Source organism: Bufo gargarizans, chromosome 8, assembly GCF_014858855.1.
Source record: "Bufo gargarizans isolate SCDJY-AF-19 chromosome 8, ASM1485885v1, whole genome shotgun sequence".
In the NCBI taxonomy this organism is placed as follows: domain Eukaryota; kingdom Metazoa; phylum Chordata; class Amphibia; order Anura; family Bufonidae; genus Bufo; species Bufo gargarizans.
Window position 1 is genome coordinate 33,973,561 of NC_058087.1, and position 13,745 is coordinate 33,987,305.

Sequence of the window (13,745 nt, forward strand, 5' to 3'; positions counted from 1 at the left end):
GAGGAGATTCTTTGTACGGCTGCACTCCGCTATAGCGAGATTTGTCTGGGGTAAAGAAAGGAGGAAGCTGGCTATTGATAATCTGCAGAGGGGTTGGCAGCAGGGAGGAGCGGCTATGCCGAATTTATTTTTGTACTTCTTAGGTCAGCTTAGATTCTTAACTACATGGGTTTCGCAGTCTGCCATACCGAATTCTGAATTTTAATTAAGAAATCATTTGGGTCTCTCAACTTTGTAGCCGGTTCTAGAAAACATACAGTCAATGGAGGGCCGACTTTTGCCTTTACACAGGTTAGCTCACCAGGTCTGGAGAGCTGCCAAGCTCCAACAATACCAAGACCTACCTGATGATATCGTAGTGTGGAACAATCCCATGTTTCCCCACCTGCGGCACTGCGAAGGCAGGGCTGTTTGGGAAAGTTACGGCATTTTCACTTTAAGGGATCTGTACGAGAAGGGTGTTCTTTACTCATTCTCTCAGCTCCAGGAGAAGTTTGGGGTACTGAGGCCCCATTTTTACAGGTACCTACAGCTAAGACATGCTCTCCAGGCTCAATTTCATGGGGAGATAAGGAACATTTCCAAATACCCACTGATAGGCATACTCAGGACGCAGGGGCAAAAGGGGATGGTCTCGACTTTATACACGCATCTTCTAGATCTAAAAGTACGCTCCAAACCCCTGCTGGTGGAGACTAGGTGGAAAGAGAGGGTGCCTCAGCTTACTGATGAGGAATGGGCTGAGGCTTTGTGTGCGCCATCAACTGTATCGCCTTCTCTCAACAATAGGCTTACTCAGTTATTCATTCTCCACAGGAGTTATTTAACACCTACCAGGTTGCGCAGAATGGGTAGGCTAGACCACACGAGATGCCACAGATGCGCTCAGGATATTGCGGATTTCTGGCATCTTATCTGGGACTGCCGGTGCGTACAACCCTTTTGGAGGAAAGTAGTGGATATATTGTCTACTCTGATCACGAGGCGATTCCCTGCTGAAAAAAGATCTGCCTTTTGGGGATAGTGGATAGTGACTCACGCTCCCTGTATATCTGTACCTTCCTAAGAGAGTCCCTATTCCTAGCTAGAAAAGCTATAGCCTTGCGGTGGATGGTGGACAGGCCGCCGACAATAGGCCAGTGGAAGGCGCTGGTGAACCAAATTTTGCCCTATGAAAAAGTAATGTATGATAATAGGAAGTGCCCTCAGAAATTTGAGAAAATATGGGGTTCTTGGTGTTCACCAGCTACTGCCATGCCATCTCATGTGCACTCAGTGCAACCCACATAATAATGCATATTTAAATATGTCATGGTGTATGCTGGATGGGGGGTGAGGAGAAAGGGTACTTTACCAGTAGGTTCCTTTTTTTTTTTTGTTGCTGCTTTTACTGCCTTCAAGACGACACTCTGACTGCATTGTACTATTTCATGGCAATGTATGTAAGTAATCATGTATGATTCAAGATAATGTCATATGTATAAATGTACCAATTTCGGTTGATATTCTCAATAAAACGAGTTTAAAAAAAGAAATAAAAAAAAATATTAGGTATGGAAAGGATCTACTGTGTTAAGGAAGTATATCACACACACACGGAAGCTACAATAAATTTTATGAAAAGGAAACACAGAAATGTGAAGAAAAGTAAAACAAGAAAAATATATATATATATATATATGTTTAAGAAATAACATAAAAAGACAACTGTGTTCATCCCAAGATTGTCTGAAAGGATTGGCATGGTTCAAAGTATCTGGAATGCAGTTATGCATTATGTGGCAGCATATCAGGATGAAATTTCTTCATACATTACATAATACGTATAGTACAAATACATTTGTGTGAAATGTTTTATCTGTGCATGTGATCCCAGTTAAAATCTAAAAAATAATATTTATATATATTTATGTATAAACCATCTAGCTGTTAGAGCCAGGTTTGGTCCAGGTATTACCATTGATATATGGAAGGCTTTAGCTTAAGTCTCTCTCCCTCCCTCTATATATATATACACACATATATGTATATACACAACTCGACTTCCAAAAAAAAAGTTGAGACACTGTGTAAAATATACATAAATGTAAAATAAAACAGATTTCGATGATTTGTAAATCCCTTAGACCCATATTATATTCATAGATCACATGATGAAAGTAAAACATTTTACCATTTCATAAAAAATATAACTTTAGTTAGAACTTGATGGCAACAACGCATTCCAAAAAAGTTGGGCCAGGGCCTTGTCTCCCATTGTGTAGTGTCCCCTCTTCTTCTAACAACAGTCTGTAAATGTCTGGGAACTAGGGAGACCTAGCGTTTTGGGAGAGGAATGTTGCTCCATTCTTCTGTGAAGTAGGGTTCTCCATGCTCTATGGTCCGAGGTCTTCTTTTGCCAGATTTTCAATTTTCTATTAATGAAAGGTCTGGATGCAGCCGACCGGTTCACCACCCGGACTCTCTTTCTGTGAAGCCATGCTGCTGTGATGGTTGCAGTATGTAGTTTAGTCTTGCTGAAATATGCAAGGCCTTCCCTGAAAGTCTGGATGCAGCATATGTTGTTCTATAACCTCTAGATACTGCTCAGCCTTCATAGAGGCTTTCTAGATGTGTAAGCTGCCCACGCCATAGGCACTAATGCAGCCCCATACCATCAGAGGTGCAGTACGCTGATAACACGCTGTACTCTGGATGGTTCCTCTCCTATTGTGTCCTCAGAACACCGCTTGAACACAGAACAGTTTTCCATTTTGCCTCTGTCCATTTGAAATAAGTTTTCACCCAGAGAGGATGGTGGCATTTCTGGATCCTGTTGACATATGACTTCTTTACATGATACAAAGTTTTCCTGAGCCCATGCAGTGATTTCCAGCACAGACTCAGCCTGTTTATACTGCGGTGTCACCTGAGGGCCTGTAGGTCACAAGCATCCAATATTGACCGTCTGCCTTGTCCCTTGTGCACATGGATTCCTCCAGATTCTCTGAATCTTTTGATGATATTATGTCCTGTAGATGGTGGGATATTCAAAGCCGTCACACTTTTACTTTGAGGAACATTTTTCTGAAATTGGTCCATCAGTTTTTCACAGGTTGGTGAACCTCTGCCCATCTTTGCTTCTGAAAAATTCTTCCTCTGCAAGTTGCTCTTCCAGCTGTTTTTTTTTTATTAGTACCACTTACTTTTCAACCTTTTGTTGCCTCAGTCCCAACTTTTTTGAGATACTTTGTTGCGATCAAGATCAAAAGGAGTTCATTTTTTTTTCATGAAAAAACATCTGATATGTGAATTAAATATGGGCCTATGAGATTTGCAGATTTCTGAATTCTGTTCTTATTTACATTTTACACGGTGCCCCAACTTTTTTGGAATAGGAGTTGTATATATACATATATATTCAGCTTATACATTGCCTTAAGTGCTTCATGTTTGCTTATAGTTAACACATAGTTATGCTAGCAGAAATGTATTCCTTTATATTATTCTGTTAAGCACTCCCGCAGCTTTTCTAAAGTGTCGTTCTACTGTATTTACATATATTTCCATTTAATACATATTTGCTACTGATGAATTCTAGAAAATATAAAGGATATCGGACTTCTAATGAATACTGCATTGCATTTATAAACAAAATAAAAAAATTACATTTTCAACGCTGACTCTTAGCAGGGTGAAACATTATTTTTTTTAAAACATTGATTTTCTTTTTTCTCTCCTAAACATATTTCCTCTTGTAAAGATTTTAGAGTGTTACTTTGTTTTATAGCAGGTTATAACAAAGCCTGCTCTCATTATGAACTATATATAGTGTAGCAATGATTGTCAGACAGTTTGTTTCGAATCTGAGTGTATTTAGCAGATAACGGGTACTCCATCGGTATTGAAGATCATTCCTGTGGTGGGTTCATAGGTCCCTGCCAGGTAGTAGAGATCTTCGCTGTCCTGATACTTCTTTTTCCTTAGCATCTGTTCATACTGATCGAGAGCTACGACCAGACACTTGTGAGAAACAGTCTGCACATCGTTTTCATCCACATGCGAGGACTGGTACAAAGCACGCTGCCGCAAAAGATAGACAAGATAGTGTTAGGTTTTAGAATTTAACCCCTTCAGGACCCTGCCATTTTTCACCTTAAGGACCAGGCCATTTTTTGCAAATCTGACACGTGTCACTTTATGTGGTGATAACTTTAAAATGCTTTTACTCATCCAGCCCATTCTGAGATTGTTTTCTCGCCACATATTGTACTTCATGACACTGGTAAATTTGAGTCAAAATATTTCATTTTTATTTATAAAAAAAGACCAAATTTACAAAAAAAAATGAAAAATTTGCAATCTTCAAAATTTCAATTTCTCTGCTTTTAAGGGTCCATTCACACGTTGCGGATCCACAAAACACGGACAGCAGAAATGTGCGTTACGCATTTTGCGGACCGCACATTGCCGGCACTAATAGAATATGCCTATTTTTGTACGGACAAGAATAGGACATGTTCTATTCTTTTCGGGAACGGAATTGCGGACCTGGGAGTGCGGGTCCGCAATTCCGTGTCCGGGTAAGCACATCGTGCTGCCCATAGAAATGAATGGGTCCGCAATTCCGTTCCGCAAAATGCGATACTTCCTAAAATAGTTATTACTTTACATTTCCCATATGTCTACTTCATGTTTGGATCATTTTGTGAATGACATTTAATTTTTTGGGGGATGCTTAGAAGTTTAGAAGCAAATCTTTACATCTTTCAGAAAATTTCCAAAACCCACTTTTTAAGGACCAGTTCAGGTCTGAAGTCACTTTGTGGGGCTTACATAATAGAATCCACCCAAAAATGGCCCCATTTTAGAAACTACACCCCTCAAGGTATTCAAAACTGATTTTACAAACTTTGTTAACCCTTTAGGTGTTCCACAAGAATTAAAAGGAAAATGGAGATGAAATTTCTGAATTTCACTTTTTTCGCAGATTTTCCATTGTAATAAATTTTTTCCAGCAACAAAGCAGGGGTTAACAGCCAAACAAAAGTCTATATTTATGGCCCTGATTCTTACAGAATCAGGTTTACAGAAACACCCCATATGTGGTCGTAAACTGCTGTACGGGCACACGGCAGGGCACAGAAGGAAAGGAACGCCATATGGTTTTTGGAAGGCAGATTTCACTGGGATAATTTTAGGTTGCCATGTCACATTTGAAGCTCCCCTGATACACCCCTAGAGTAGAAACTCCCCCAAAAATTACCCCATTTTGGAAACTATGGGATAAGGTGGCAGTTTTGTTGGTACATAAGATTTTTGGTTGCTCTGTATTACACTTTTTGTGAGGCAAGGTAACAAAAAATAGCTGTTTTGGCACAGTTTTTATTTTTTGTCATTTACAATGTTCATCTGACAGATTAGATCATGTGGTATTTTTATAGAGCAGGTTGTTATGGATGGGAAAATACCAAATATCAACTTTTTTTGGTTGTTTCAGATTTACATATTTTTTGGGCGACTTATGTAGGGGCTCATTTTTTTCGGTATGAGATGACAGTTTGGTACTATTTTAGGGTGCATATGAATTTTTGATCGCTTGGTATTACACTTTTTGTGATGTAAGGTGCCAAAAAATGGCTTTTTTGACACCCCCTTATTTTTATTTTATTTTTTTTACAGTGTTCACCTGAGGGGTTAGGTCATGTGATATTTTTATAGAGCAGGTTGTTACGGACACAGCAATACCCAATATGTGTACTTTTTTACATTTTAAACAATAGAAGTATTTTTGAAACAAAAAAAAAATCATATTTTAGTGTCTGAGAGCCATACTTTGTTTATTTTTAGGGCGATTGTCGTAGGTAGGGGCTCATTTTTTTGCGGGGTGTGATGACGGTTTGATTGGTACTATTTTAGGGTACATACTACTTTTTGATCACTTGGTATTACATTTTTTGTTATGAAAGGTGACAAAAAAATTTTTTAGCACAGTTTTTATTTTTATTTTTTTACAGTGTTGAGCAGACAGGATGGATTATGTGATATTTTTATAGAGCAGGTTGTTACGCACGTGGTGATACCTAATATGTCAGATTTTTTTTTTCTTTCTATTTTTACAAATGTCTCTTTTTCATAGGAAAGGGGCTTTTTTTTATTTATTTTTTTACTGTTAAAAACACTTTTATTTCACTCTTAATATTTTTTATTTTTGTCCCACTATGGGACTTCAACATTATAGGGTCTGATCCCTGTTTCAATGCAGCACAATAATGCATTGACTATCAGTGTATTACACAGTGTAATACATTGATAGTTTGCCTATGAGACCTAGGCCTTGGAATGGCTTGGGGCTGCCATGGCAACCATCGGGTCCCCACCACCGCAGCATAGGGACCCGAAGGCTAAGGAGAGGAAGTGCAAACCTCCCATATGACGGGTTAATCCACCGGCATCGGTGATAACGTCAGTAACTGCCGAATCCGTGCGGCCGATTGTCGGACCGCTCATGGGGGGGGGAGGAAGGACCGCAGGATGAGAATGCTCATCCTGGGGCGCAAAGTACTGGCCATTTAGGATGAGCATTCTTGTCCTGGGTCCTTAAGGTGTTAAAGTTCTGGTGCATGTAATTTCATTTAGTATATAGCGCTGACATATTCCGCAGCACTTTACAGACATTTGCATCACTTGTTGTCCCACAGAGGAGCTCACAATATAAGTTTCCTATTCGTACGTCTTTGGAGTCATGGGAAAAATCTACAGACTAGTTATTTATAAATGTATATTTAAATTCTTGTAAATATGATACATGACATCCACATGTCCTCCACATTTTCATGCACTATTATGCCTCAAAGAGCATCTGTCAGCAGTTTTGTACCTATGACACTGGCTAACCTGTTACATGTGCACTTGGCAGCTGTGTTGGTCCCATGTTCATATGTGCCCGCATTGCTGAGAAAAATTATGTTTTAATGTATGCAAATGAGTCTCTAGGAGCAACGAGGGCGTTACCATTACACCTAGAGGCTCTGCTCTCTCTGCAACTGCCGCATCCTCTGCACTTTGATTGACAGGGCCAGGCATGATCACATTTAATATGGACACATGTGGCAACAATTAAAGGGGTTGTCTCACCAGCAAGTGGCATTTACAAGACACTTACTAATGTATTGAGATTGTCCATATTGCCTCCTTTGCTGGCTGGATTCATTTTTCCATCACATTATACACGGCTCTTTTCCAGGGGTTATGGACGCCATTGCAGTGCAGTTACGAGGTGGTCGGGACAGCAGCTGCTTACCTATGCACTCGTCTCGGCCACCAGAGATGCCGGCACTTTTTCCTACAGTGCGCAGACATGACCACCTCTGCTGAATTACAGGGTGGTCGTAACCTGGGTCGGAGCAGTGTATAATGTGAATGATGAAAACCATTTTATTTCTCATCTATATCTTACCTCCATAAAATCTTTCCTCTGGACGGAGATCTGCAGACAAGGCGTTCTATTTTTACTTAGTTGCGAATCCCAATTCTATGGAGAAAAAAAAAAAAAAAAGACAATTTATGTTTATTTAGCGGTCAATGTATTTTTATGACAAAGTGTTTGAATGTACCAGATGTGGTTTGTGGTTTGACGACCAACACTGTATTACAGCACAGAGACGTCCAGAGCTGAATATGTCATTTAGAGGGGTTTTCTGGGATTTTTATACTGATGAACTATCCTCAGGATATGTCATCAGTATCTGATCGGTGGGCGGCCGACACCCGGGAAGTAATTTATTAATTCTGAAGCAGGAGACCATACACATTGCCTATGCAGTAGAGATAACTCTTGGTCTGGCGTTTCTGTGGAAATCCTCACCTACGGCTATGGCCTATGCCCACTGCTCCTCACCTGCTCCTCCACCCATGGGGTCCAGTGGTTTGGGACCCGCTGTCCTCTCTGCTTAAAGGGCCAGTGCCCATCTTACTCTTTGCAGCTGTCTGGACCAAATAAGATAGGGCATAAGTGGGGTACTGTCATGGTGGTGGTCCGTGCATGCCACCACACTCCACTTTCCGCAGCAGATACAGCCACTGCTTTTCTCTTCCGCTCCTCCACTCGGCGGTCCGGACCTTCTAGCTTCCCTTCCCTACTGTCCAGCGGGCCCACCTGCCGGAGTAGCTGTGTGTTCCTCGCATGCAGGCTGCTGCCTGCTTCCTGCCGGCAGTGCCTCTCCATGCCCTTGGGGTAGGGGTGCGCATGCTCCCTCTGGTTCTTGACACCGTCACACATTTTTTCGCGCTCTGGAGATCAGACAGAGCCTGAAATAAGGCATGACCCCCTCTGTGCCTCTGATGCCTCAATTGTGCCTCCTGCAGCCCTTTGTACAGTCCCGTCTCTCTACTCTTTACTTAATTTGATGGCAGCGGCTCAGAAACGGAGCCACAGTCATCTTGAACATTTCAAAAATTGGTTCCAAAATTCTAAACCTTCTAAAAAAAATGTAATTAAATTTACAAAATGATGCCAACACAGAGTAGACATATGGGGAATGTTAATTAATAACTATTTTGCGAGGAATTACTATTTGTCTTAGGGCTCATTGCACACAAACATATTTTCTTTCTGTGTCCGTTCCGTTTTTTTTGCGGACCGTATACGGAACCATTCATTTCAATGGGTCCAGAAAAAAAAACGGAAGTTACTCCGTGTGCATTCCGTTTCTTTATGTCCGAATTTCTGTTCCGCAAAAAAATTGAACATGTCCTATTATTGTCTGCATTACTGACAAGGATAAGACTGTTCTATTAGGGGCCGGCTGTTCCGTTCCACAAAATACGGAATGCACATGGACGTCATGCGTATTTTTGGCAGGTCCGTTTTTTGCCGACCGCAAATCACATACGGTCGTGTGCATGAGGCCTTACAATCGGAGAAATTCAAATTTTGAAAATTGCAAATTTTTCTAAGTTTTCTGCAAATTTGGTATTTTTTTTATAAACAAAGGTAAAACATATCAACTTAAAGTCACCTCTAACATGAAGTATGATGTGTCATGAGAAAACGTTCGAATCGGATCAGTAAAATCATTCCAGAGTTATTACCAGATAAAGTGACACGGCAGATTTGAAAAATGGGGCTCCGGCATTTGTTCCAAACTGGCTTTTACTTGAAGGGGTTAAAAGGCCAGCAGGCGTGTCCTAATCTTCTCCAGCCAATGACTGGCTACCTTGAGGGAGGGTGCCTGAGCGGGAGGTTCTAGCTCGCTAGTGTCCTGCAAAGGTGTGCCGTTTCTACATTCGTCTGCCCGTGTACTGACTTTTGCCTGATCACCACAGCTGTTGCAGTTTTCCAGACTCTCTGAGCTGCATCTCTTACAGTGATGCACGGTTTTCTTTCTTTGCTTAGGTAAGTTGTTCTAGTCATATTGTGGCCTACTAGGACCAGAAAGATCCAAACAGGACTATTTATGAGCCTCCCAACTTGTTGACAGTGTTAGGCTACTTTCACATATGCGATTTTCTAATTTTTAATAAAGACCAATTGAAAAAAAAAAAAGAAAGATTTTTAGCTCAAAATGAGTACAATGTGCAGTGTATACAGTGTTAGGAAATATTTTTACACTGAAAGAGTAGTTGAGGGTTGGAACAAACTCATCAGATATGGTTGGGAAGTATCTACAGTAAGTGAATGTAAACCTGCCTGCTATAAACATGAGGGCAGGTTTACATTCTAAGGTAAAAAGAAAAAGAAAATCCTGCAATATAAGGGCAGACGAGACGGACCGCGCAGGGTTTTCTGCTGTCATGGTACCACAAATAAGCTTGTGGTGGATTAATATACAGGATTGTAATTGTGAGATTTTGTCGCAGCTTACCCTGGGCTCATTAAGCTTCTTTCCTGGACTGGTCTCCTCTGGATGGTAAAACCATTTGACTCTCACAACCATGTTGTTTCCCCAGGACTCCCACATGCTCTGAATGCATCCAATGTATGGTAAATTTGGGCGTCCTGCTGACAAGAACACTGCGCAGTCCCCAATCCGTATTATTTCTTTTCCACGGACAATTGCTTTGTAAAATAGCTTCCGGGCTTTACCTTTCATTCCTCTTCTCTGAAAAAACAATAAAAAAACAATTATGTAACTACTCCCCAAAGCAAATATACATACATACAAAATGTATTCTGTAAGGCTACTTTCACACTAGCGTTAACGGATCCGCTCATATTAATGCAGACGGTGGCTCCGTTCAGAACGGATCCGTCTGCATTATAACTTAGAAAAATTTTCTAAGTGTGAAAGTAGCCTGAGCGGATCCGTTCAGACTTTACATTGAAAGTCAATGGGGGACGGATCCGCCTGAAGATTGAGCCATATGGTGTCATCTTCAAACGGATCCGTCCCCATTGACTTCCATTATAAGTCGGAACGGATCCGCTCGCCTCCGCACGGCCAGGCGGACACCCGAACGCTGCTTGCAGCGTTCAGGTGTCCACTCACTGAGCGGAGCGGAGGCTGAGCGCTGGCAGGCGGATGCATTCTCAGTGGATCCGCCTCCACTGAGAATGCATTAGGGCCAGACGGCTGCGTTCAGGGCCGCTCGTGAGCCCCTTCAAACGGAGCTCACGAGCGGACACCTGAACGCAGGTGTGAAAGTAGCCTTAAAGGGGTTGTTGCACCAAAAATATTCTACGGGTTTCAAACCAGCAGCTGGATCTGAATACTTTTATAATTGCATAGCCAGTGAGTTATTCAATATAATGTATCCGTATAGCGCCACCTGCTGTTTGCTCTTTTTCTTATTTCTTTGTCCGTCTCACTGAGATGGTCGCACATGCTCAGTTTCATTCTTCAACTGCCTGCTTAGCTGTGATAGGGAGAGAACTCCAGGATACAAGACACGCCCCCTGAGCTGTGATAGGGAGAATTGAGACACGCCCCCCTGAGCTTCAGCAGAAAGAACACACCCCTGAGCTGTGATAGGGAGAGCATGGACACGCCCCCTGAGCTGCAGCAGAAAGGACACACCCGAGCTGTCAGCGTGATATAAATCTAGCAGAGCAATGGATGGGGAGATCTCTGGATCCATGTGAGGTACAGGGCTGGTTCTGGCTTTGTTAGATAATGATAGCCATGTCCTATACGATGTCTTATTTTTCATTTTAAACATTAATCATGGGAGAACCCCTTTAAGTTATTATACTTCATTAGGGCTGTCCTCTTATCAGTGAAATGAATCTTGACTCCAAGATGTGCACCTGGCTGTTTCTCCTAACAGAGAATGGCCAGGCATACATTGCCACTTCTCAGTCCCAGCAGAGAACCACCACCTTCTCAGAAACTAGTTGACATGGGCAGATTGGCCATAGACCCTACATGGAAATTTCCCAGTGGGCCGCTGACCAGGGGCCACTCAAGCCTTCTTGATGGCCGCAGACCAGGTACATAATGATCTGATGCTCAACAGCCACAGCTGCCCTCCTGAACTCAACTGCGATACAGATGAATACTGTGGTTGGGGCGGCAGTATTTTGTGCTGTTCTTTGGTTCTGCGGGGGGTGGTATTCTGTGCTGCACTACGGTATTGCAGGCCACGCCTACTTCGGTTGTCTCTGCCTACTTGTTTTGTCCCGTCTACTGTCAATTTGGACCCACCTACAACATGGGGCCACTTTTAGTTTTTTTTCCAGGGCCACTTTAAGTTCCCAATTCGCCCCTGCTAGTTGATATGCCATAAAAAATAAATAATAATTAAAAAACATTTTAATGTCCTCACCCTTTAAACTTCGGCACTATTACGCCATTGTAGGTATTGTGATCTCTGACTGTGTCTTGTCATCATAGCACGATAACATGTGGACTCTAAGGGGTCAGAAAACCCATTTAACTAAAATATCCACCCTATAATTAACACCTTTAAAGGAGTTATCAGTATTCAGGTAGGATATTATGGTATTCTGAGATAAATGAAAGGGGTCCATCATTTAAGACCCCCATGTGTCAGCCGGAGAGTACAAACAGTGGCTTTTGCTCTGAAGGACATGGTTACACATGGACGTTATTTCTCCTGTGGAAACTCTGCTGGAAAATGGTGCCTTGCTGGCAGTTTCCCCAGCAGAAAACAGCTGATTACTGGGGGTTCCAGCAGCCGACAACATGTGTTATGTTAATCAAAAGGGCCCTCCTACTCTTCTTAACAATGGTATTGCCCAAAGAGGACAATTTTAAGGAAAGAACAATTGAAGGAACTGGATGATTTTTCAGTGCAATTTAAAACGAGTTTTAAAAACCTCATTCACATGTAGCAGTCTTTTTGTTCTGGGTCTAAAACACAAGCTGCACATTTTAAAATCCTTGGCGTGCCTAACCTCCTGCAGGTTTCCCACAAATTTCACACTTTCCGTCTGCAGCAAATTCAAAGAGTAAGTTGTGGCAAATGTGATGTCACCCTTAGGGTTTGTGCGTGTTTATACATTGTAATAATTCAACTGTAATGTTCCATAGTTCTGAAATAAAACTGTTGATACTAGTTTTATCAATTTTAATATAAAAACATAAAATAAACAATTGTCTAAAGGAAACATTCCCTTTTATACATATGTAAAGCAGCCCCAACAAAGCATTTACAAAAGGAAGACGATAACAGATCGTATATTTTATACCAATATCTTGAGGGATGATTCCTCTGGATGCAGAGGCCTGTCTCTCGTACTAAAAATAAAGAATTCTGCTTGCTTTTTAAATTTCTTTATTGTTGTGTTATTATTATTATCACATTATATGATTATATATTATTATTATTTATAGTCTGTATTACATTTATTTAAATTCAAAACTAATTTGAAAATCATGGTAAAGAAGCACTCCCACAAACGTTTTTATTCTCTGACCTGTTAGATTACATGATGTAAATTGTAGTGAAGGCAGGGGCGCACCGCCAAGGAAGCGAGGTGAGGCGATTGCCTTAGGCAGCATCAGGTAGGGGCGATAGGGGGGCAGTAGAAAGGTCATGGGCAATGAGCGCTTTCATTGTGGAAATGCTCATCTCTACATATTCATCTGCATCTCTGTATTCAGGACAGCAATACAGTTGAATGCTGCGACGGGGCACTGGAGCGATGTCTCCCTGGCCCACCGATTCCTCTAATAGGCTTTAGTCCTAGTTCCTGTATCCCATCAGAGGCCGGTGTCATCATTATCGCGCTGCCTTTGCCGGGCTGCATAGAGCTCGGGGCACAGACTAGAAGAGGTCCGTGTCCTGCACTGCATCGCTGACCGCAGAATGGAGGTAAGTATTTGAGTTTATTATTTTTATTCGGAAGCATGGTGTTGGGCCACAATGGGCCAGGGGTCATTATTTTGTAACTGAACAAAGTACTATGGGAACATTGTGGCTGTAAAAAGCAGCATTTTTGTACTGGCATACATTCTAAGGGGGCCACTATGGGGACATTTGTTCTACAGGGGGCACTAAAAGTTTTTTTTTCTGTACTGGCACATGTTATAAGGGAGCATTTTTTGTATTGGCACACATAAGGGGGTATTTTTGTTTGTGTCACTTCTTTCAGAGATCAGTTATTTTTGACGGGAGAAAAGCATGCAGGACTTTTTCTTCTGTCTAAAATAACTGATCTTTGATAGAAGTGACACTGATCATAACTGATGCTCAAAAAGAGACGGATCAGTTATTTTAAAGGCAAACTGAAGCTAACTCAGCATAACTGATACTCAAAATAACAGATCAGTTTTTTCCTTTATTTTTATGTTCAGAAGAAC

The 13,745-nt window shown here is 41.5% G+C and overlaps 1 protein-coding gene across 2 annotated transcripts in view; it reads right to left on the reverse strand.

The window, feature by feature from the left end:
• Positions 1–1,598: 1,598 nt before the first annotated feature.
• TNRC18 (trinucleotide repeat containing 18) overlaps positions 1,599–13,745 on the reverse strand; it is a 149,077-nt gene continuing 136,930 nt past the window's right edge. For both annotated transcript variants that reach the window (XM_044303212.1, XM_044303211.1), the window contains exons 27-29: positions 9,846–10,082; positions 7,439–7,513; positions 1,599–4,062 (exon numbers count right to left, since the gene is read on the reverse strand). In XM_044303212.1, the coding sequence (XP_044159147.1) occupies positions 3,856–4,062; positions 7,439–7,513; positions 9,846–10,082 (519 nt within the window). In that variant the 3' untranslated portion in view covers positions 1,599–3,855. The remainder of the gene's footprint in view (positions 4,063–7,438; positions 7,514–9,845; positions 10,083–13,745) is intronic.